Consider the following 22102-nt stretch of genomic DNA (forward strand, 5'->3'; position numbering starts at 1 on the left):
TATGTTGACCCTAGATAATTGGGATAAAGACCAGGAAAGAAGAAAATATTTATTTAGGCTCCAATCCAAGATATAGGGGCTACCTTGCCGAGGCGGTAAAGGCGTGTTCGGTTCACCCGGAAGGACGTGCGTTCGATTCCCCGTTAGGAAGTCGAAAATTTAAGAAATGATTTTTCCACTTTCAGAGGTTCACTCAGCCTACACCAGGTTAATTCTTGGAGGGCGTAGAGCTTATCACTCTACCCCCATCAAACGCCGAGTTTACGGATAGTGGAAGCCTTTTCCTTCCAACCCTCACGGGGCCTTCATGGCCTGTACGGAGATAACGTTGCTTTTTCACCCCGAGGTATGCATGCATAAACTGTAGGAATTTATATGTTTTAATTCAATTGGTTTTGAGACTATGTTCCTTATGTGTTGCATGTTCTATCATTGTGAACATAGACCATTCCATGGGATCAAATTGGCTTTTGTATTTCTAGAATGAACCTAGTACCGCTGTTTGAAAGTGAAGTATTTTGCTTCTTCCGTTTCTAACCAACAGAAACATCTGCTATGTTTCCTCAATTCATCAACTTCCACGTGAGCCGTGAAGTCTGTGTACGAAAATCTCTACCCTTATCTGATGTCCTAATGGACATACATTTATTTTCAACATCCTCCTTTTCGATTTGTGATTCGCATCTCCATTCACCGAGTATCAATACAAAGTCCCTTTTGTATTAGATACGCCATTTCCAGTCGAGCAAAATTGGCAGTACTGATAAAGGCAGTTTAATCTCAGGAGATTTGACCAAGACAAACGGTCTCTGCGGTCACGAAGGAAACAAACCATTTATCAAGCCGCCAACTACATCTAGAACGAGCTGAAAAGGGCATAGAACAGAGATAAAATTTCAATCACATCAGCGAGTAACAGGTGTCGCAGAAACGTTTAGAAACGACAACAAAGGCGATCATTAATAAGTGTCAGGCTTATCGCTATTTATAATTAATTTAAGCAGCACAGCGATAGCGGCTCCTGAATTGTGCGCGGACATTTATCATTTTGTTATCGTTATTTCATTGTTTGCATTTCTAGATTTGAAAACCACGTCTACCAATGATGGTGAGACCCAACGTTTAAATGATCGTACAGACTTGACATTGTGATTGAAATACCTGTCTGAAATGTCTACGATGGCATTCGTTTTACCCTCTAAATAATCACAATTCAATTGTATTCAAAATAAAAATATTTTTGAAATATGTGTAATTACAAATTTCAGAATAATGGTTGTCATAGTTAACAAACATTAAAACGGCAAATGCTATTTTGGTTACAAGGTATTGTTTTCACGCTTCTAACCAGTGACCATACAAAAGAATTAATCTCATTTACACTGTATTCGATCGCTTCCTCAAACTGTCGTCCTTTCTGATACTTTTAAACGAAAAGAATGCAATTATCTGTTCGCAACAAGCAAAGTACAAAGTACAACTTGTGAGTTCACGTAGAAATGCACAAGATAGGTTAGAAAATATGTTATTACGATATTAGTGTTCGATATAACCTTCAAATAACTTTTATAAGCTTTTGAAAATATAAGCAATTTTGTCCTTTGTGTAGCGAAAAAGATCTCTAAGCAGAACAGAAATGTGTACTAGTTTTATCTATTGCAGTGAAACTGGTTTGAATAAGCCTTGGAAAGACCTCGATTATCAAAGGAGATTTACTGGCACGTAAAAGAACTCCTGCGGGACTAAATTCCGGCACCTCGGCGTCTCCGAAGACCTTAAAAAGTAGTTAGTGGGACGTAAAACAAATAAAATTATTATAAAATTATTATTATTATTATTATTATTATTATTATTATTATTATTATTATTATTATTATTATTATCAAAGGTTAAATGAAAACTTGTTAGAGATAATACTTCCAATTTCACCGGGAGAGTTGGCTGTGCGGTTAGGGCCGCGCAGCTGTGAGGTTGCATCCGAGAGATAATGGGTTCGTTCCCTACTGCCGGCAGCCCTGAAGATGGTTTCCCGTGGTTTCCCATTTCCACGTCAGGGAAAGGCTGGGGCTGTACCATAATTAAGGCCACGTCCGCTTCCTTCCTACTCCTAGGCCTTTCCTATCCTAGCGTCGTCATAAGACCTATCTGTGTCGGTGCGATGTAAAGCAAATTGTGAAAAAACGACTTCAAATTTTGACAAATTTTTGTTCGAGTTTGATTAATTGGTACTCTGTGACGAATTATTATATTTCCGAAATATGTAGTTAATTAGTTCAGGTTTCGTTATATACACATGGTCTCGCGTACTTTTTCCTAGAACATTGGTCGGGAACCATGACACCATTTTTGGGTGTTCGTACTATTTTATATATAAAAAAGGGGAACATTTTTACAAAAAGTTAGGGATAGACATCGGATATTTTCCAAACAGGAAGGACTGATTAACAATAAAATATATTGGCACAATTATATTGACTAAAAAACCAAACCCCATGGCACTACAGACCTTGAAGAGCCTTGGCCTACCAAGCGACCGCTGCTCAGCCCGAAGGCCTGCAGATTACGAGGTGTCGTGTGGTCAACACGACGAATTTCCTCGGCCGTTATTCTTGGCTTTCTAGACCGGGGCCGCTATCTCACCGTCAGATAGCTCTTCAATTCTAATCACGTAGGCTGAGTGGACCTCGAACCAGCCCTCAGGTCCAGGTAAAAATCCCTGACCTGGCCGGGAATCGAACCCGGGGCCTCCGGGTAAGAGACAGACACGCTACCCCTACACCACGGGGCCGGCATTGACTAATTCTATCGTATATGATATCGGACTGTGCATTCAAATTACCTGCTCGGTCTACATCTATTTATTCTAGATGATACTTCTTTGTCTCTGTACCTAGTTAATTTATGTATTTGATCAAGACGTTTAGTACCTTTTGAATTATTTATTGGTCGTAAAATGCAGTAGTTTGCATGATGCCTCATTAAGGTGCGCTGTTACAATGAGCAAGTCCTTCACTGTATCAACTTTCATTCTGTTTTTCTCATTTGACCATTAAATTATTGCTAGGAAAAACACACATTACAGAACCGGAATCTGAAGGTTATTTTCATTGATCTACAAATGAAAAATATGAGGCAGCTATCAACTTTGGTCAGTAAAAAAAAGTATGTTATAAACCAAATAATTCTTGGTACTCGTAGAAATGACGCTTTCTAACATTCGTACCCGTAATTGCATAGTAAAATATATTTGACAAGTACAGTGCTAAAATGTTTGGTATATTCTGGTTATTCTGGTTATGTGTTACGGCCACTCGCTCAAAAAATTATGAGCACAAGGTATTTTATATGTTCGTCACATGAAAACTTTTCTCAGAAACAATTGAATCTACCGAGTGAGTTGGCCACGCGGTTCCGTCACGTAACTCTCAGTTTGCACTCGGGAGATAGTGAGTTCAATCCCTAATGTCAGCAGCCCTTACGATGGCTTTCCGTGGTTCCCCATTTTTATAACAGACAAATGCTAGTTTTGTAAATTAATTAAGATCAAGGTCACTTCCTTACGAGTCCTAGCCATTTTCTGTCCCATCGCCTCCTCGAGACCTGTCTGTGGTAAAATAAATACAGGATGAGCAAACTAAACCTGGACCGGAAAATATTTATAAAACTTATACGGAATTGACCATTGTTAATGAACAGGAGAACTGCCCATCACCAATAGGTTGCTGTAACGTGTAACATGCTTGCGGGTTCGAACACCAGTAAACATTGCCGTTTATTTGTGCAAGTGGGAATTAAGAGGCCGACGTGTCGAAACATTATCAGAAATGACCTGCATCTGTATCATCATCATCATCATCATCATCATCATATATTATTTCAGTAGTATAGATCCCTTTTGCGGCTCTCACAAGTAACCGATCGTGACAAATAAGCATTCAAAAGAAAGAGAATAGACATTGGCAGTGACGAATTTCACTCTCATTTCATAAATATCGATAATTTCTTTAACTAATGAGTTTTACAAAATTGTACGAAGTGTGCGATTTGCAAACACTGTTGCTGTAGGAAAATACGAGCCATCATTGCTATCCACTTCACATTTTAGCCGCTGGGACGCCTGTTTTATGTCATTATAATATGCTACTTATCAGTTACGAAAAGAATGATAGTAAAACCAAACATTACTTCCGGAACATTCGTCAGTATAATAATACACTTGCATTTCCTTCCGTTCAAATGGATACCACAAACGTTAAAATATCAAAGATTTGTGTATGCCTTTGTTCACCAGGGGACTACTCCACAAAGTACTATGTGAACATGAGAGATTTCTCGCACGGGACCCCAGTCCTTACAAATTTATAGATGGACCTTCGCATGTTGAGTTCTGCCGGTGATTTCTGAGTGAAGTGGAATCAGGATTTCTGGATTTTCAGTTATTCATCACTTCAGATGAGGCCTGGTTCATCCTGTCAGGGTATGAGAACTCACAGAACACGCGCCATTTTGTATCAAAAAATCCCCGTCAGTACGTCGAAAAGCCGTTGCCCAGTCTCAAGATTGGTGTGTAGTGCGCAATATTATTTAGTGTGCGTATCCCAACACTATTCTTTCACCAAGACGGTAAAGTTATTTATCGTGGTTTTTCTTCCTAAAATGTCTAAAATATACATTTCAATCTACTCTCTTCAATAGCACAGACTGTCTGATGCAATCCTTTCACATATGTACAGATAAATGTTGTCTCCCAAACAGTTTTTTTTAAATAATAAACCTAGAGCTTCATGATCATTTCAACCGACTGCTTCTATACTCGGTTCAATTACGAGCATAACTCAACGCATAAACATATATTACACAACATGAAAACACTGAAATAAATGATTAAACACCACTGCCAAAAAATTACCTCTATATAAGTGTATCAACAACAGAAAACAGTAGTACAAGTCAATCGTTATCAGACATAAAGTAAAGCACTGTGCCTAAGAAAAAACAACTTACAAAAGAGAGGCAGCCTACTTTTATGATATCACACATAAAAAGAAAGAAATCCTATAGAATGCAGACAGATTTAAAATAACCTAAATGGAACAACTCTCAAGACTTCAAACCTGGAACATTACTACTAACATATTTTGTAGTCTACAAGGTAAAAAAATAATAAATAGTAAATAATAAATAATAAATGACCAAACTGTTAATGCTAACCTGTGTATCCAGACACTGTTTAATCTATCGCAGAAGATGAACGCCAGGGTGGATATTATCAGCAAGACGGTGCAACAACTTTACTCCAATAATTCTACAGCTATTGGTGCTCGTGTCTCAGAGTTTAATAAATCAAGCAGAGCGCTGCATCGATGTCAACGTTTGCCATTTCCAGCATCTTCTGTGATGTTCATTAACAACAGTCAATCCCGCGTCAGTCCGGGCGAGTTTTATTTTGTCCACTCGGTAGCATAGCAATTGAACTTACAGATATTTTTATTGTGTGTATTACAGGATTTTTACCCATTAGGGTAAAATATTAATTGTGAGGTACATACAGTTATCATGGTATTTTCTAACATGGTCACATTCATGTCTCGAACACCTCTACTTGTAGTTAAATGGTTTGATAGTTGGCAGACACAATCAATATTGAAAAATTTTCCATTTCTTGTCTGTTCTAGGTAAAGGTGATGCTTCGTGTGTATGGTGGTGCTAACACCGCCCCCGACTCGAACGGTGTGTCCTCTACGTTATCATCAACGTCGTCTTCCTTCTTCAGTATCGACGCCCGCAAGAAACAGGTGACTTTGTTCGACCCGGCACTTTGTGGAGGATCCTCCGCTCCTGAGGATCGCCGTGTGGGTGTTGCCGCTCCTAAAATGTTCGCATTCGACGCTATCTTCTCGCAGGATGACTCTCAGGTAAAAACTAATCCTCATTCTAGTTAATGCTTCCATAATTTCTTAAAAATTTACATCGAAAGGAAATCAGTATGACTACCTGAAACTGTTGAATTCCCATTCCTAACAGGTTTAAAAGCCAATAATAATAATAATAATAATAATAATAATAATAATAATAATAATAATAATAATAATAATAATAATAATAATAATAATAATAATAATAATGCTATTTGCTTTACGTCCAACTAAATACTCTTTTACGGTTTTCGGAGACGCCGAGGTGCCAAATTTAGTCCCGCAGGAGTTCTTTTACGTGCCAGTAAATCTACCGACACGAGGCTGACGTATTTGAGCACCTTCAAATACCACCGGACTGAGCCAGGATCGAACCTGCCAAGTTGGGATCAGAAGGCCAGCGCCTCAACCGTCTGAGCCACTCATCCCGGCAATAATAATAATAATAATAATAATAATAATAATAATAATAATAATAATAATAATAATAATAATAATAACTAGCGAGTTACCCGTACGATTAGAGTCACCTAGCTGTTAGCTTGTGTTCGGGAGAGGATTGATTCGAATCCCACCATTGGTAACCCTGAAAATGGTTTTCCCATGGTTTTCCATTTTCACATCAGGCAAATGCTGGGGCTGTACCTTAGTTAAGGCTAAGGCCTTTACCTCCCCAATCATAGCCCTTTTCCATCCTTGTGTCATCGAAAACCTTCGATGTGTTAGTACGACTTTAAAGCACCAGCATAATAATAACAATAATAACAATAATCAGATAACATGACAATTTATTCAGGAATTTTCGAATTATTTCCCTCTTCATAAATTATGCATTCTTTTTTCAAATTAGCTTTCAGTAAAATCATTTTACCGGCTGTTCTATTTCTACATGTCTGTGTATAAAAATGAAATTACTTGTCTGTCTGTTTTGCAGAACATCACGTCTATACTGCTGGGTGAATTTCATGAACACTTGCTCGAACATTCTCGAATGAATCAATGACTATATTTTATCTCAAAACATAGACCTAAAATTATATATATTTGTTTTTTACAAAATTGTGTACGCAAAATCGCGTAATAGTTTACTCCAAGACCATTTACCTTGATTATGCGAGCATATAAATGACATAAGTTCATTGATATGGAGGTTGTAACCGGCATATTTATAGTCTGAGCTTTGCCGAGCGCGATAGCAGTTCATATATCGCCAATGTAGAGGTTTCTTGCACCAAAAACATTCATTAGTAAATTACCTTTCGTAATTTACATCAGATTTCTAAATGGACAACTTCAGAGCTGTTCAAAAGTCAGGGAGAAATGAAATTAAAATTTACAACTTCCACTATATTATTAGCTCTTAATTTTACAACGCAGCACGAACTTAAAATTACAGTATGTATAAAGCTCAATACATATATGTGTGTTAGTATGTAGTGGTGTTCAGTTATCTCCTTATAGGTTGGTGGCTAAATATTTAGCCACCCCACATAAAGGTCCATATTTTTAACAAATTGCAATGAATTTTGCCTTTTTCGCCATAAGCCACATGCCTGAACGGATAGTGGCTAAATAGTAAGCCGAAAAGAAGATTATGAAGGCTGTGCAAGCAACTGGGATTATAAAACGATCGAGGTGGCTAAGGATATTGCCACCATCCATTGAGGCTCCATGGAAACACGTGGTTATGCTGTATTGGAGAGAATTCGATGCTGATTTTCTAACAAACAGAATTTGAATTGCTAGTTGTGGCTATATCAGTGCCTTCAGTTGATATTCACGCAATCTATTCTGCCAACGGTAAGCAGATCTCTTTACAAGTATATTATTTTATGAAGTTGTTTTGTTGACATTGCGCCAAACAATACTTCGCTTGCCAACTAATTATTTTACATTTTAAAGGAAACACTTATAGTTATAGAATAGTGTGAGGTAGAAATGCATGTAGAAATAAACATATTTTAACCAATATGCGACTTTAGTATGGGAAATTATCCGCTCAGATAATATTATCGCCTTTATCCGAGTTGGCAAGTGACAAAACATAACCTCAATTTTAACCATAGGCCTAGGCTTATGTTTATGCTACAAATGATAACTATAACAGCGTCCAGCTGCCAAAAAACATCTGTCTAACCGTACTGTCTTATCTGTGTTTCAAGATACGTCATGGCGAAGTACGTGGACGCAAATAAGATGTCGGCAGACGAGCTATTCGACTTACTAGACGCTGTTTCAACAGATCAAGCATACGACTCCGAGGAAGGTGGGGATAGTGATGCTGAAGATTCTGTTGCACACAGAAATCGGGTGATGGATACATCTACTCGTTCTAAAAGCAGCAATGATTCTGTATTGCACGATAATGTGTCAGAGATTGAATAAGCTGATCCCATGGATACTGATGATATTGACATACAAGATGACCTGAAAATTCTCCTAATCTGTCATCAAGGTTCATCCAAATTTGTAAAGACTATTTGTATTTGTACTGCGGTATTGTGTAAAAGTTCTTACCAATGAAAGAAAATTGTGACTTCATATATTGATGGTGGCTAAATAAGTAGCCACCATCCACGTACAGAAAGTTGTGGATCAGAATGGATGGTGGCTAAATATCTAGCCACACTATTTTTATTCTTATATAACAAATTTAGGAGCAAATTGCCTTAAAAACTGTCCTAACCTATTCGTTTGCAACTCAGGATTAAGAGAAACATAAAAATATACTCGTAACCAACAAAAAAATTCCTGCCCTATGAAGGGTTATAGCTCAATAACTATTGGACACATTGTTATGCGGTTTTCGCCGTTGCCTAGAATATCTCCCTGGGAAGTTGTGTGTTAAATATTGAAATCTAATGAAAATAAGTCGGTCTGTAATGGTTTCTGCGAAACAACCGGAATACAATGATGCAACGCGAGCAATTTCTCGGCTTACGGTATCAAAAACGTTAAGCACATTCACGAACATATGCATCAGGATTGCAGAGCGTGAAAGATACTACAAAGAAGTCGGGTGACCACATACCTATCTTTAAAAGTTCACTCGTAAGAACAGTTTTTTTTTTTTCCTTTTGGTAGCAGTAGCTGTTATTGGAGAAGAATTCATGAGAATCGGCGTAACGCTGCTTAAACTGTTAAATATATGTACTCGTCGATTATTAACGAGGTTTATTAAATACATATTATAATTTCTGGATTAAAGCTACTTTATATTAACGAGTATTTTTAAAAAATCCGAGCTTTCAGCCAAGTTTCATTGACTTTCATAACGGCAAAGCATATAAAGGTCTGGTGCTGATAATAAGCGTAGAAATTCAAGGAACGTGGAAGATTTTTGAGTGAGTCACTGCCACATTCTTCATGGCCTCCTACTGACTGGACTCAGGGAATGTCGCGCTGTGACGTGGTGGCGTTACCCATGTGTTTCTGCAGTACCGGTCTGCATGTATTTGACAACTTGAAGTCGTCTTCACTGTTAAAGTTATTTGGGCAGCTCCCCTCACCAGTCTAGTCTTTTACAGGCGTGGAGACCTTCGCCTGTTCAAAGAGGATTTGATCGTCTGTACTGTAGAAGTGTTCTGCGGTGACAGACCGGCTTATAGCATTTTCTGCGGAAGATAATAAATTGACATCAGATCAGTTAAGAATCTGATGCATTCTTTCACCCTGTGCTAATAAGCCTTCCTTTCATATATATGAGTGACCACAAACACATGGAACTTCATAAACTGTACGCCAAGAGTTTGGAAAGCTGATTTTTCTTTGACTTGTCGAAACAGTGATTTGAGGTTCCTATCTTCATTACTTCATAAAACAAAATATATGCCTCCATTCCATACGGCAGCACATAAAATAAACAGCAGTGGACCGTATTCAACCTTATTAATAGAATGAGATCTCGGTCATCTTAAAAGTCAATTATTAGTCTTCACCTTGTCTCCCTTTGAAGGTTGGGGATCCAGTTGATCATGGTAACTCTCGATACAGCGGCTCGAAATATTTCAATGGAAGTTCGTCCATAACAGCGGTGTAGGTATTTCAGCCAGAAATTTCTCTATCTCCCCAGAAAACCGTTTTTCTTGTATTTTCCCGTCGATGAGAACTAGGAGAAGTTGATATCGTTCACCTCTCATGATGTTACGAAGGTCTCGCTCCTTTATGGTTGTCGGAACCTCTTTTTTTCGTACTTAACAAGTTGAGGACTTCCCCATTGGTCTAACATCCTACCGAGGATATTCGAAGCATTCTTCTGTACAAGTTCACTCGAAATTTTCAATCCACCTCTCCAGCAAATGGCTGAGAGTCCAGCCTTCAAAACCATACAGAAAGGCAGGAAAAACATAACATCGCAGGATCAGAACCCGGAACTGAAGGCTGGGATCTCTACTCGTGAATAGTGCTTTCCCTGTACTTCATTCCAAATCACTTTCGGATCATTCAAAATTTTACGGTTTCAAATATGCCTTATAGATGTATTATGCTTATAATATGCCTTACGTTGTATTCATTCCTGTTAATATTGTTTCGTCCTTCAGTTGGGGCAAGAGGAATATTTTATATTAAACTCAACTTTTAGACACATAAATTCCAATTCTCACTGACACGTTCCAGATATCCACTTAGCTCAAACTCTATAACATACTGCAGCTCTCTTTTAACTGGCCTGTTAAAAATGCTCCGGCCTTTGATTGATTATGGGCTTTTACAGGCATCTAATGCTGCGTATTTAGGAGAAAAATCTATCATTGGAATGCATACTCATGATTGATTATCCCTTACAGACATTAAGTCAATATCGGTTTTCGATTGGCATTCAAAACTCTGTACTTGTCTGAATGAGGTTATCCACAGTGAATGCATCGTTATCTTTATAATAAAGGGCCCAAGATATTTGACATATTTTTACACTTACATTTTCAATGTCCTCCCCACCCTTATATTAATATCTTGAAGAGGAAATATCACTATCAGATCTCCAAACGATGTTCCAAATGAATAAGGAATAATCAGTGAATAACATCAGATTTGAATTTGGTCATTACGATTTTCATGTGGTGTTTGCGATAATTTCATATGCCTTTCTGCACATTTTCTCATAATTTTAAAAGGAATTCGTTTCTTACTTATTATTTTCTCTTGCACCTGAGACATTACAAGAGTTACGAATTTTAAGCGCAAAATTTTGCTTCCAAAGGTGCAAAAAGGGTGCTTTAATTTAGTCGAAGAAGGTGCAAATTTTAAATGTAAATATTCATACAAACATCACCAAAACAAATTTTACATCATAAGGAAAGGACAGAGAATTCACTCATGTTAATATGTATTAAATATCTGCCTAAAACAAGTCCCAGAACGCAATGTTGTTAAAATCACACGTCCAGAAAGCTGTCAAAACAGATGATATTCAACATGTTCATGTTTTCTCAGTGAGGTTGCATCTCAGATAAAATGCCTGGTTGTTGCAACATTCTTAACCTCAGGGTTTTTGGCTAAGCTCTGTTCTAGTATCTACTTTGCAATACCCTCCAGTGCTTCCTTCACATGCATTCAACAGCCCATTTTAGAAATTTCGTATTGCCTTAAAATGATTCCAGATAAACACTGCAGCCTTGTCTGGTTTCATGGCTAAGTGGTTAGCGTGCTTCCTTTGGTACAAACGGTCCCGGGTTGGATTCCCCGTCAGGAGGTCGAAAAATTTAAGAAACGAGATTTCCACCTCCGGAGGTGCATATGGTCCTGAAGTTCACTCAGCCTACACGAAAATGAGAACCAGATTATTTCCTGGGGGCAAAGGTGGCCGGGCGTAGAGCGAAACACTCTACTCCATCAAGTGCCGAGGTTACGGATAGTGGAAGGCTTTACCTTCCACTCCTCCCAGGGCCTTCATGGCCAGTACAGAGATGACCTTGCTTTGATTTTTATGACCCGTGTGAGGCTAAAGCAATTTTTTTTTTTTAGGTATTTGGAAGGCATATGTCTTTCGCGCTAACTATTGGTCGGGGAACACCCCGTATAGAAAATTTAGGAAGTTCAAATTCCAGAGTCGGATATTTAACCTCCTCCATTTGAACTGAAAATTATCCAAAGAGATCCACTCGTGAGTGGTTGGGCAACGTCTGCTCAGTCTGGAAACAGGCTCTGACATTCCTTTACTCATGACATAACTATCAGTTACTATACTCACCTTACTTTTGTTAGTTGATAAGTAAATAAATATAACAATAATTCTATTAGTTATCTGTCCAACTAAGCACTGTTACGGATGTCGGAGACACTTAGAATCCAGAATTTCGTCCTACAGAACTTTTTATTACGATATGAGACTGACCTATTTGAGCACCTTCAAATTTCGCCGGCCTGAGCCAATCATCTCGAACTATTAATCCCAGGCTGAGAATTTGATTTTTGAGTTCTATCAAAGCCCTTTCTTTATTTCCATTAATCTCGTTCCACACTGTGTAAACTTAAATTAATAAGATTTTGTCTGTCAATGTACCATACGTACAGGTGTCAACAGGGGCGTAGCCTAGGAGACGTTACTGGAGGGGGGTGGGCTGTAGAACACCCCAGCTCATGGAAATTTTACAAAAAAAATAATACAGGCAATAAACTAAGTAAAAGTAGTATAACTGGATGGTTCGGCGGCCTCCTCCCGCGGGAAATTTGAATTCTGGCGGGAAATTTGGATTTTTGGCGGGAGATTTGAATTTTGGCGCGAGATTTGAATTTGTAAACAAAGCCACGTGCTTTTTGACAGCTGTCATCGACAACAACTCATCGCTAACCTCACTGCTGCCATCTTGACGGGCCTAAACCACAGTAGTGCCAACTTAACCTAACTAGCGCGAGGTAAACAAAGCCACGTGTTTTTTGACAGCCACGTGCTTTTTGACAGACAACAACGCATCGCTAACCTCAGTACTGCCATCTTGACGGGCCTAAACCTCAGTAGTACCAACTTAACCTAACTAGCGTGTGGTAAACAAAGCCACGTGCTTTTTGACAGCCACATGCTTTTTTGACAGCTGTCATCCGCCATCCTTAAACTACAGAGCACTGTGCTGCCCTCTTTATCGTAGTAGATGTAAAATTCGTCACCTGTCATCGGCAGTGCTGCCATCTTGACGGGTCTAAACCTTGGTGCTACCAACTTAACCTCACTAGCTCGAGATAAACAAAGCCACGTGCAGCTGTCATCCGCCATCTTTAATCCAGAGAGCATCGTGCTGCCCTCTTTAGCTACTTACCTTTGAAATGTGGTACGTCACAGCGGTCATCCGCCATCTTGCATCCGAAACCTCAGTGCTGCACTCTTTAGCTGAAATGTAGTGGCGGCAAATTCCACGTGCTCTTGTTTGGAAACAAAGCCACGTGCAGCTGTCATCCGCCATCTTTAATCCAGAGAGCACCGTGCTGCCCTCTTTAGCTACTTGCCTTTGAAATGTGGTACATCACAGCTGTCATCCGCCATCTTGCATCGCAAACCTCAGTGCTGCACTCTTTAGTTTGAAATGTAGTGGCGGCAAATTCCACGTGTTCTTGTTTGGAAACAAAGCCACGTGCAGCTGTCATCCGCCATCTTTAATCCAGAGAGCACCGTGCTGCCCTCTTTAGCTACTTACCTTTGAAATGTGGTACGTCACAGCTGTCATCCGCCATCTTGCATCGCAAACCTCAGTGCTGCACTCTTTAGCTTGAAATGTAGTGACGGCAAATTCCACGTGCTCTTGTTTGGAAACAAACCTATGCGCTTTTTTGTCAGCTATCATCCGCCATCTTTAATCTAGAGAGCACCGTGCTGCCCTCTATGTGGTGGTGGTAAATTCTACACGCTTTACAAACCCATGTGCTTTTCTGACAGCTGTCAACCGCCAGAGAGCACCGTGCTGCCCTCTTTATGCCGGTGGCAAATTCTACGTGCTTTTTGACAGCTGTCATCCGCAAGAGAGCACCGTGCTGCCATCTTTAGTTAGATACCTTTGAAATGTGGTGGCGGCAAATTCCACGTGCTCTTGTTTAGTAAACAAAGCCACGTGCAGCTATCATCCGCCATCTTTGATCAATAGAGCACTGTGCTGCTATCATGCGGGTAATTTCGTCAGCTGTCATCCACCATCTTTAATCTACAGAGCGCCGTGCTGCTCTCTGTAGTAGCGGGCAATTTGAAAAGTTCTGTTACTTGTCATCCGTCAACTTTAATCAACAAAGCTTCGTACTGCTATCTTTAGCTACATACATTTAACATGTGGTGGCGGATAATTTGAAAATAAAAAACCTTCCGTTAGCTATCATCCGCTATCTTTATTCAACAGAGCATCGTGCTGTTATCTCTAGCTACATACATTTAACATGTGGTGACGGCAATTTGAAATTCTATCTAGATGCCATCTTTAATCAACAGAGCACCGTGCTGCTATCCCTTTGAATTGTGGTGACGGATAATTTGAAATTCCGTTAGCTATCATCATTAAACATTAGTGCATTCGCTAACCTAACCTCTCATCTACTATCTTGAAGGAGATTATACGACACCTCCTCTACCTCATGCTCTTCCTCCTCCTCCTCCTCCCCTACCACCTCCGCCTCCTCCTTCTCCTCTGTCAAGGCATAACTTTATCGAACACGCATCGCGAAGGCAAGAGTGTGCAGCGATATGCATGTTTAGACTTGCGGATTACGAAAGAAGCATAACAAGACTTGAATCGAACACTGCACTCGATACAACATGTGATTAAAACATTGTCTGGTGTGTTCAGAACACTTCATAAGTAGAATCGAACGCTGTACAACATGTTAGGGGATACCTTTGTTCTAAGAAGATCAGATTGAAACATAACAAGACTAGAATCGAACACTGCACTCGATACAACATGTGATCAGAACATTGATTGATGTGTTCAGATCACTAAACAAGTAGAACCGAACACTGTACAACATGTCAGGGGATACCTTTGTTCTAAGAAGATCAGATTGAAACATAACAAGACTAGAATTGAACACTGCACTCGATGTCGTTAACCTTAACATGTGATCAGAACATTGATTGATGTGTTCAGATCACTAAACAAGTAGAACCGAACACTGTACAACATGTTAGGGGATACCTTTGTTCTAAGAAAATTAGATAGCAAAATAACAAGACTAGAATCGAACACTACACTCGATGTCGTTAACCTTAACATGTGATCCGATACAACATGTTAGGGGATACCTTTGTTCTAAGAAAATTAGATTGAAGCATAGCAAGACTAGAATCGAACACTGTAAGAACATTGTAGTAATAATCACGCAGTGGACAGAAACTGAAGCACTACACGTCAGTCATAAGACTAGAAGCACTGTATGCCACGGAGTGTCTTTCATTGAACCGAAGAAGTCTGGTGGAGAAACCGCAAGTCAGAGAGGGGAGTATTCTCAGAAAGAGGTCCGGTAAAGGAAGATGAGGAATTCCTTAGACGGCGCAATTCCCATCTCTATGAACATATAGAGAGGCTCTCTGATTGTGCAAGGAAAATGAGAGTAGTTTTCTATACCCGTATAGTAAGAGTGTCTCCCAAAAGACTGACCAATCGCCTGTTCATCTTCTGGCAGAACAAGAAGATACGTACCACTTGGCTGACAGAAACTGAGAAGGACAGTAAAGAACTGGGAATATCAGATCTTCAAGATAGGCGGTCTGTACGACTCACCCTGAAAGAAGTCCATGGATTTCAGGGAAAAAAAACCTGGAATAAAGGCACCTTCTGGACAGGTGAAAGAAAGGAGATACACCGGCAGAAAATTCGACAATATTGGGCAAAGTACAAAGCCCAAAAATAGAACGAGCCTTGTCCTAAGTAGGCCCACTCAAACCAAGAAGATGAAGACGAAGACGAAGAATATAGTGGACAGAAGAAGGGAATTCTTGAAGATATTTTGGAAGAACGAGAAGCCGTCAGACCAAGCTAACAAGTTCAAAAACGTTCTTTAAATTGGGCAAAACGAAGAAATAATAAAATCACTTTAATTCGACTCAGTTCACTTAATTTTGAATGGTCTTCACCGAGCTTGATAGCTTCAGTCGCTTAAGTGCGGCCATTATCCATGTTTCGGGAGATAGTGCGTTCGAACCCCACTGTCGGTAGCCCTGAAGATGGTTTGCCGTGGTTTCCCATTTTCGCACCAGGCAAATACTGGGGCTGTACATTAATTAAGGCTTCGGCTGCCTCCTTCCGACTCCTGGCCATTTTCTATTCAATCGTCGTCATAGGACCTAAGTTAGGCTATCTGTTTCGGTGCGACGTAAAGCAAATCGTAAAAAAATAAAAATAATGAGTAGCCTTCTGTTGGCGAACAGCCATGGTGCCAGACCTGTAGCCAAGTAAACAATAATGGCCGAGGGTGCCGTTACTTGAGGGGGTGAACATTGGAGATGAAATCCGAAAGTAGTGAATGGGTTGGGCTCCAGGCGGTGCCGGTTGATCAGTTTTATTCTGATATTCACTTCCTTTCGGCACAAACTATACGTACTCGACATGACCTTATTAAGCTGGAAATCTCTTTCAAATAATAATAATAATAATAATAATAATAAAGCTCCAGAAGTTTCTAATGTGATGCGAGCAAGAAGGATTGCATTTTATGGCCGCTTGCTAAGAATTAAACCAACACGATTATCGAACCGGATCTTTAGCTAATTTAAATATAAGAAGACCCAGCCAACTAGGTTCAGAGGGGGGAGGGTGAAAAGGGACCTAGAGGATAAGAGGATCACTTATGAGGATACACAAGAACGCAACCCACTCAGGAGGAAACTAAATGACAACCAGGGCCTTCAAAAAAAGTTGAGGACTGGAAAAACGTGGACGCAAGAAAGAAAATAGCAACACCGGCAAAGAATGAAGGGTCACTGGTCAAAGGTTACAGCCCAGAGAAGCCAGCTGAAATAACGTGGTCCTTAGTAGGCCGATAAGAACAAAACATCCACAGTTCTAACCTTCAGGCAAGCAACTCTATGCTGAAAACATCCTAGGGATACGAGCTATGAATTTTAGGTCAATAAAATATAATAAGCTATGAGAATATCTTCGTTATTTATTCCCAAAAATTACAATCCCCTACTTATTCATCCTTTTCCGGTCGATTAGATCAGCAATTTGCCTTTTTCTTACGACTACTAGCGCTAATGTGAGTCAATGCAGAGTTCCACTTAAGCCCTTATAACTACATTGGGTGTGGAAATGTTCCAAAAAATCAAAAAAATTCCGGAGGTTATTGAACCAAGGAAGACACTACAGAAATAATTATGTAAATTAATTGAACTTGGCTAGGATTTGAATCAAAATGAAAACGAATAAAGAAACAAGCGTTTTTAGACTGTTTTTTGGAACTGCGTTTAGGCCAGAAGTGACTTTCGATTGTTTGTTTGATAGAGCTATCTAAGACTCGTAATTTAAAACACTTCCGGGCTCTTTAGCCCTTCAACTTCCTGCTCAATTGAGAAAATTGCTTAATTTTATGTTTTTCGTAGTATGGGGTCCCCTACTTCCTCTGATAAGAAATGTTTTCAATATTAAACCAATCAAAAGTACAATAAAGCTCCTATGATTGTTAAAGGCCCCTGGAGTTGTGGGGATGCCAGAATTGGTTGACATTTCCCTAAGCGATCTTTCTGTGTCATTTACATACGCATTAAATATATTCTTGCAACTAACAGCAGACCATAATGTAATAAATATGGACAGGAGATACAGTTTAACGGCTTCTTCTCCAGGATTTATATCGTCCTTAAACAGGGTGATGGCAGTTTTACAGCTAAAAATATGACTTTGATTTATGGCGGTTCTAATGTTGTCTGAATTCTATCAGGGCTTACTGGGGAAGAATACAAACGGTTTTAAGCCTAGCTGCTTGGTTTCTTTTCATCTTTGACATCCAAGCTTAAGGAGTGAACGTGAATATATGTAGGGCTAGATAGCTAAAATGTTCTCATGAAATAACGTTTACATTATTCTTGTTTTCAACTGCTGTAATGATGATAAATTGTTTGGAGAACAACTTGAAATATTTGCAAAATTGTTTATAATCGATGAGATATAGGTAATGTACCTTTTATCCCTCAAGCAGATGTTTCTGGTGTGTGAGAACTTGAAAACCAACCAAGGTTGCTGATTGAATGGCGGAAAACTGTGGAAACTGATGTAATGAGAATAAACCGAGAGAAGTTCAACACTAACGAACAAAAATCTCACAATCAATCCCATGCCAAGGAACGCTCGGAATAGTCGGAAGTTCCAAATACCTCGACTCAATACTATCATGAAGCGGCACCATGAAAGAGGACATTAACAACAGGATGGACAGGTCAGTTGTGGAACCGACACATACCGATCTGCATTAAAGGAAAAAATTGTTAAGTAGCTGTGAGAATAGCGCTAATGTGTATAATTCTAAACGCTGGCCCTGTGGAAAGAAATACCAGGGAACAAATTGCAACCCACATTAATTAAAATGCCGATATGCCGTTGTGAGGAAACCCATGCGGACAAAATGAAGAACTTCTATATCAAGGGGATCCTTGAAGTCAGACCTCTACCAGACGAGTGAAGTATTATGTGGTGAAACTCATGTAGTTCAAAGTTTCCGCCGCTAGACGGAGTTAGTGTTAGTTGGCCTTTAACGCGACTGCAACACTGCATGCCGTAACATGATATAGCTGGAGCTCCTGAACATAATTTAAACACTCAACCTAATGGCAACCCAACCCAGACCACCACCAATACCCTCCCCGCAAAACCATCCCACCCCCAAGTAACCACCCCCACCAAGCAACCGCCCCCACCAAGTCCAGAGCAAGAATCACGGAAAGTTCTCACTTCCTCACAAGACAATCACCGCACATTCTCAACCAACAACTGCCAACACCCAATTCAGTACGCACAACCCCAAAAAGCACTGGAAACATTACCAACGCCGAGGCGGGTATTCATAAAAGCTGCAATTTCAAATGCTGTATTTTCTAAATTTACACGTATCAAAAACAACGGATACACGGGAATATAAACATATTCCAGCGAACAATCCAGCGGCAAGGCCCGGTAAATCTAAGCAACACCGGGCGTGGTCAAGACATGGATGGGTGACCACCCAAACTTGCCCTTGCCACTGGCTCAAAGGCAAATTTAGATATTTTATTTAACATCCAGCCATGACACACAACGAATAACGTTAAGTTATTAACCATACTTCCACTTAACCGCACACACTAAATAGACAAAATTCCACCATTTTTTTAATTATTATTATTATCATCAAATTTTATATATTTATTCTTTTTATTCTCTATCCTCTACAACAGGCCAGGTGAGGAGCGCGGCATAGCGCACCGGTACTGGCACCGTACTAGGCACCCCCTCGGGGGTGTCCAAACTGACATATTGTAAATAATTTAAACACTCATTAATGCAATTATTACTGGGAATGCTATATAACACATAATTACTGTTTATAGAAATAAATGGTAAAAGACCTAATGCAGGACACAGACAATTAAAATGCTTACCTCTAATTGGAAGGAACTTTCAATATTTTTCTTGCTGCTTTAAAAGATGACCTAGACTTCACCTGTTTTGATATTCCCTTTGCCCGAAAAATAAATCTGCACTTAATGTAATGGAATATAATTCTGGGCAAATATAATAGCAGATGATCCTCTGAACAGCACAAATATCGAAACAATGGAACTTCGTATATCATCTCCACACAGTCTGAAAACATATAATCCTACATTGTGCCTTCTCCTTTCAGCTTTTCTTCCAATGTAGCGTCTACACGTTTCATCACATCACACAAAGCTATCGAAGAACATTTGGGGCATTTAGAGCATTTAGAGCCACCACAGCCAAAGTTCCGTAATTTGGAAAGAACTCTCACATCACAAAGGCCACACTGAGTTTCTGAATCACATTCTCATGATTTCACACACTCACAGCAAGGCACAAGTTTCTCTGACGCTGTGTAAATCAAGTAGCCAGATAAATATTACACGAGATTATCACCTGCTCTAGCTAAACTGTTGTTATTAACTGACAGATCTATGGGACTGAGGCCCGGTGTAATATCCGTCAGTGTAAAAGTGTCCCTTATCTGTTCATGAATATTTTCCTTTTCCTCCTTACTTGTACGTCTTTCGTCTCGTGCCATTGATCTTATCTGTTGCACAAAGGATGGCAGCTTGTGGTCAACGACATCCTCACAGCTCACTGTAGAGGAAATAATTCTTTTCACTGGAACGTATATAGAATTAAGTAGCTTGATACTCCCGGTAAATTATGTAACACAGCGTTCTCTGTAAACTTTCACCTGTTACGAACCAGTTCCACTGTTTTTCCGAGTATACTGAAGATATACACTTTGATCTGCATGTCGTCACTCAAATATATGCCACACACACAATCGTTCCAATTTAACGGTCTATCACTCCTCGGATTTTTTTCTGTTCCATTCACACAAACAGTTTTGCTTACGTTTAAACGAGTGCCTACCATCCCATTTACTGTATCCAGACTTACAACCTGGCATGTTCACGATGATGATTACGCTTAATAACATCTATCAATTCACACGTAAACAATATTTCACTCTTTAATACAGTGGGTCGCGCCTACACAACAGTGCGCTCAACAGCTACGCGTTCAGGCCAAACTATGCTTGCGTTGCGTGGTGTTGAAAAATGGAACTACGTTCTCTGGACAACGGAGCCTTATGGAAGTTCCAACACGTGATAATTTACTCTCCCTGCCGCTACTAATGAAGCTGGCACAGAGAACCGATTATAGACATATCGTGAGGAGAGCGGAACAGCACATATCGCGCAAAGTACATAGGCCTACTTATAATATGGCTGGAATAGGTTGAACTCCAATCATGTGCTCAAGTGTGATAAAAAATAAAGACTTGGAAAACGTTTAAATAGTATCAACAATGACGCAAAACCGTGAAGTATGGGGACGGAGGACTAGAAAAACCGGAATGGAATGGAAATTTCAAATCATATTTTGAATGTTATAGAATTATTTTGACAGGTGTCTATTCTTGCTTTTGTGGATCTTCTAAAACAGTTGATCATATAAAATGTTATTGTCCTGTGTTTGCAAGAGCAAGATTTGATAGTGACTCTCATTTGAACTGCTGTAACATTCAACTTTCACAACCGCTATATCATATTTTTATACAGAAATGCTGTTACAAACAATTCCTTATCTTCATTCATCGCATCTTTCGTAAACTGGTTCTGTAAATCACCATCATTTATGTTATTTATGTACAGTATATGTGTACGTACTGTATGAATGTTTCAAATACAACCCTAAAATAATTAGTAAAATAGGCTTCATTTGCATTGGATAATAATAATAATAATAATAATAATAATAATAATAATAATAATAATAATAATAATAATAATAATAATAATGAATGGAGGAGGTAAAAAATGATAAGAAACTTATGATTCTTCCTAAACCCCAGAAAGTTGACAACAGTGGCAATGAATATCAATCCAGCCACCTCCTGCAGTGTTCTTAAAAATGAAAATGTGCATATGTAAAGTTCAGTTCCAAAATTAATTAAGTCGTTATAAAGTATCAATTTAAGGGAGGACCGACCAAAAATTCGGTTTTTCAATTTATCTTTTTCATTTAAAGTTGAACTTTTCTCTTTATAACAGTGCAACATTTTTTGTTAATATCTCCAATACTTTCGGAGTTATTTCCAAAAGTATGAAGCCCTGTCACCCAAGCAAGCCCTTTATCGGTAAGTCTGTTGCACGTTTCCCATAACTTTTGTTTTTCAGAACCATTTCCCTGTTAACTCTGAACGTTTTTAAAGTATTAATATGAAAGTTTTCATAGAGAAGATGATATACTAGAATTACTGAACATGCGTCATTGGTAAGTTAAAAAAAAAAATCAAATGAAAATGACTTAAAAATTGACTATTGAAAATAACAAAAAATTGCACTACAGCCCTTGAAGAGCCTTGGCATACCAAGCGACCGCTGCTCAGCCTGAAGGCCTGCAGATTACGAGGTGTTGTGTGGTCAGCACAACGAATCCTCTCGGTCGTTATTCTCGCCTTTCTAGACCGGGGCCGCTATCTCACCGTCAGATACCTCCTCAATTCTAATCACGTAGGCTGAGTGG

General features: G+C 39.3%; 1 protein-coding gene across 1 annotated transcript in view; it reads left to right on the forward strand.

Annotated features, from left to right (window-relative positions):
- Window positions 1-22102, forward strand: part of LOC136881325 (kinesin-like protein CG14535) — a 295387-nt gene that overhangs the window by 198909 nt on the left and 74376 nt on the right. The window contains exon 3 of the mRNA XM_067154138.2: window positions 5676-5915. Within this exon, the coding sequence (XP_067010239.2) occupies window positions 5676-5915 (240 nt within the window). The remainder of the gene's footprint in view (window positions 1-5675; window positions 5916-22102) is intronic.

This window comes from Anabrus simplex, chromosome 9 (assembly GCF_040414725.1).
Source record: "Anabrus simplex isolate iqAnaSimp1 chromosome 9, ASM4041472v1, whole genome shotgun sequence".
Classification (NCBI taxonomy): Eukaryota; Metazoa; Arthropoda; class Insecta; order Orthoptera; family Tettigoniidae; genus Anabrus; species Anabrus simplex.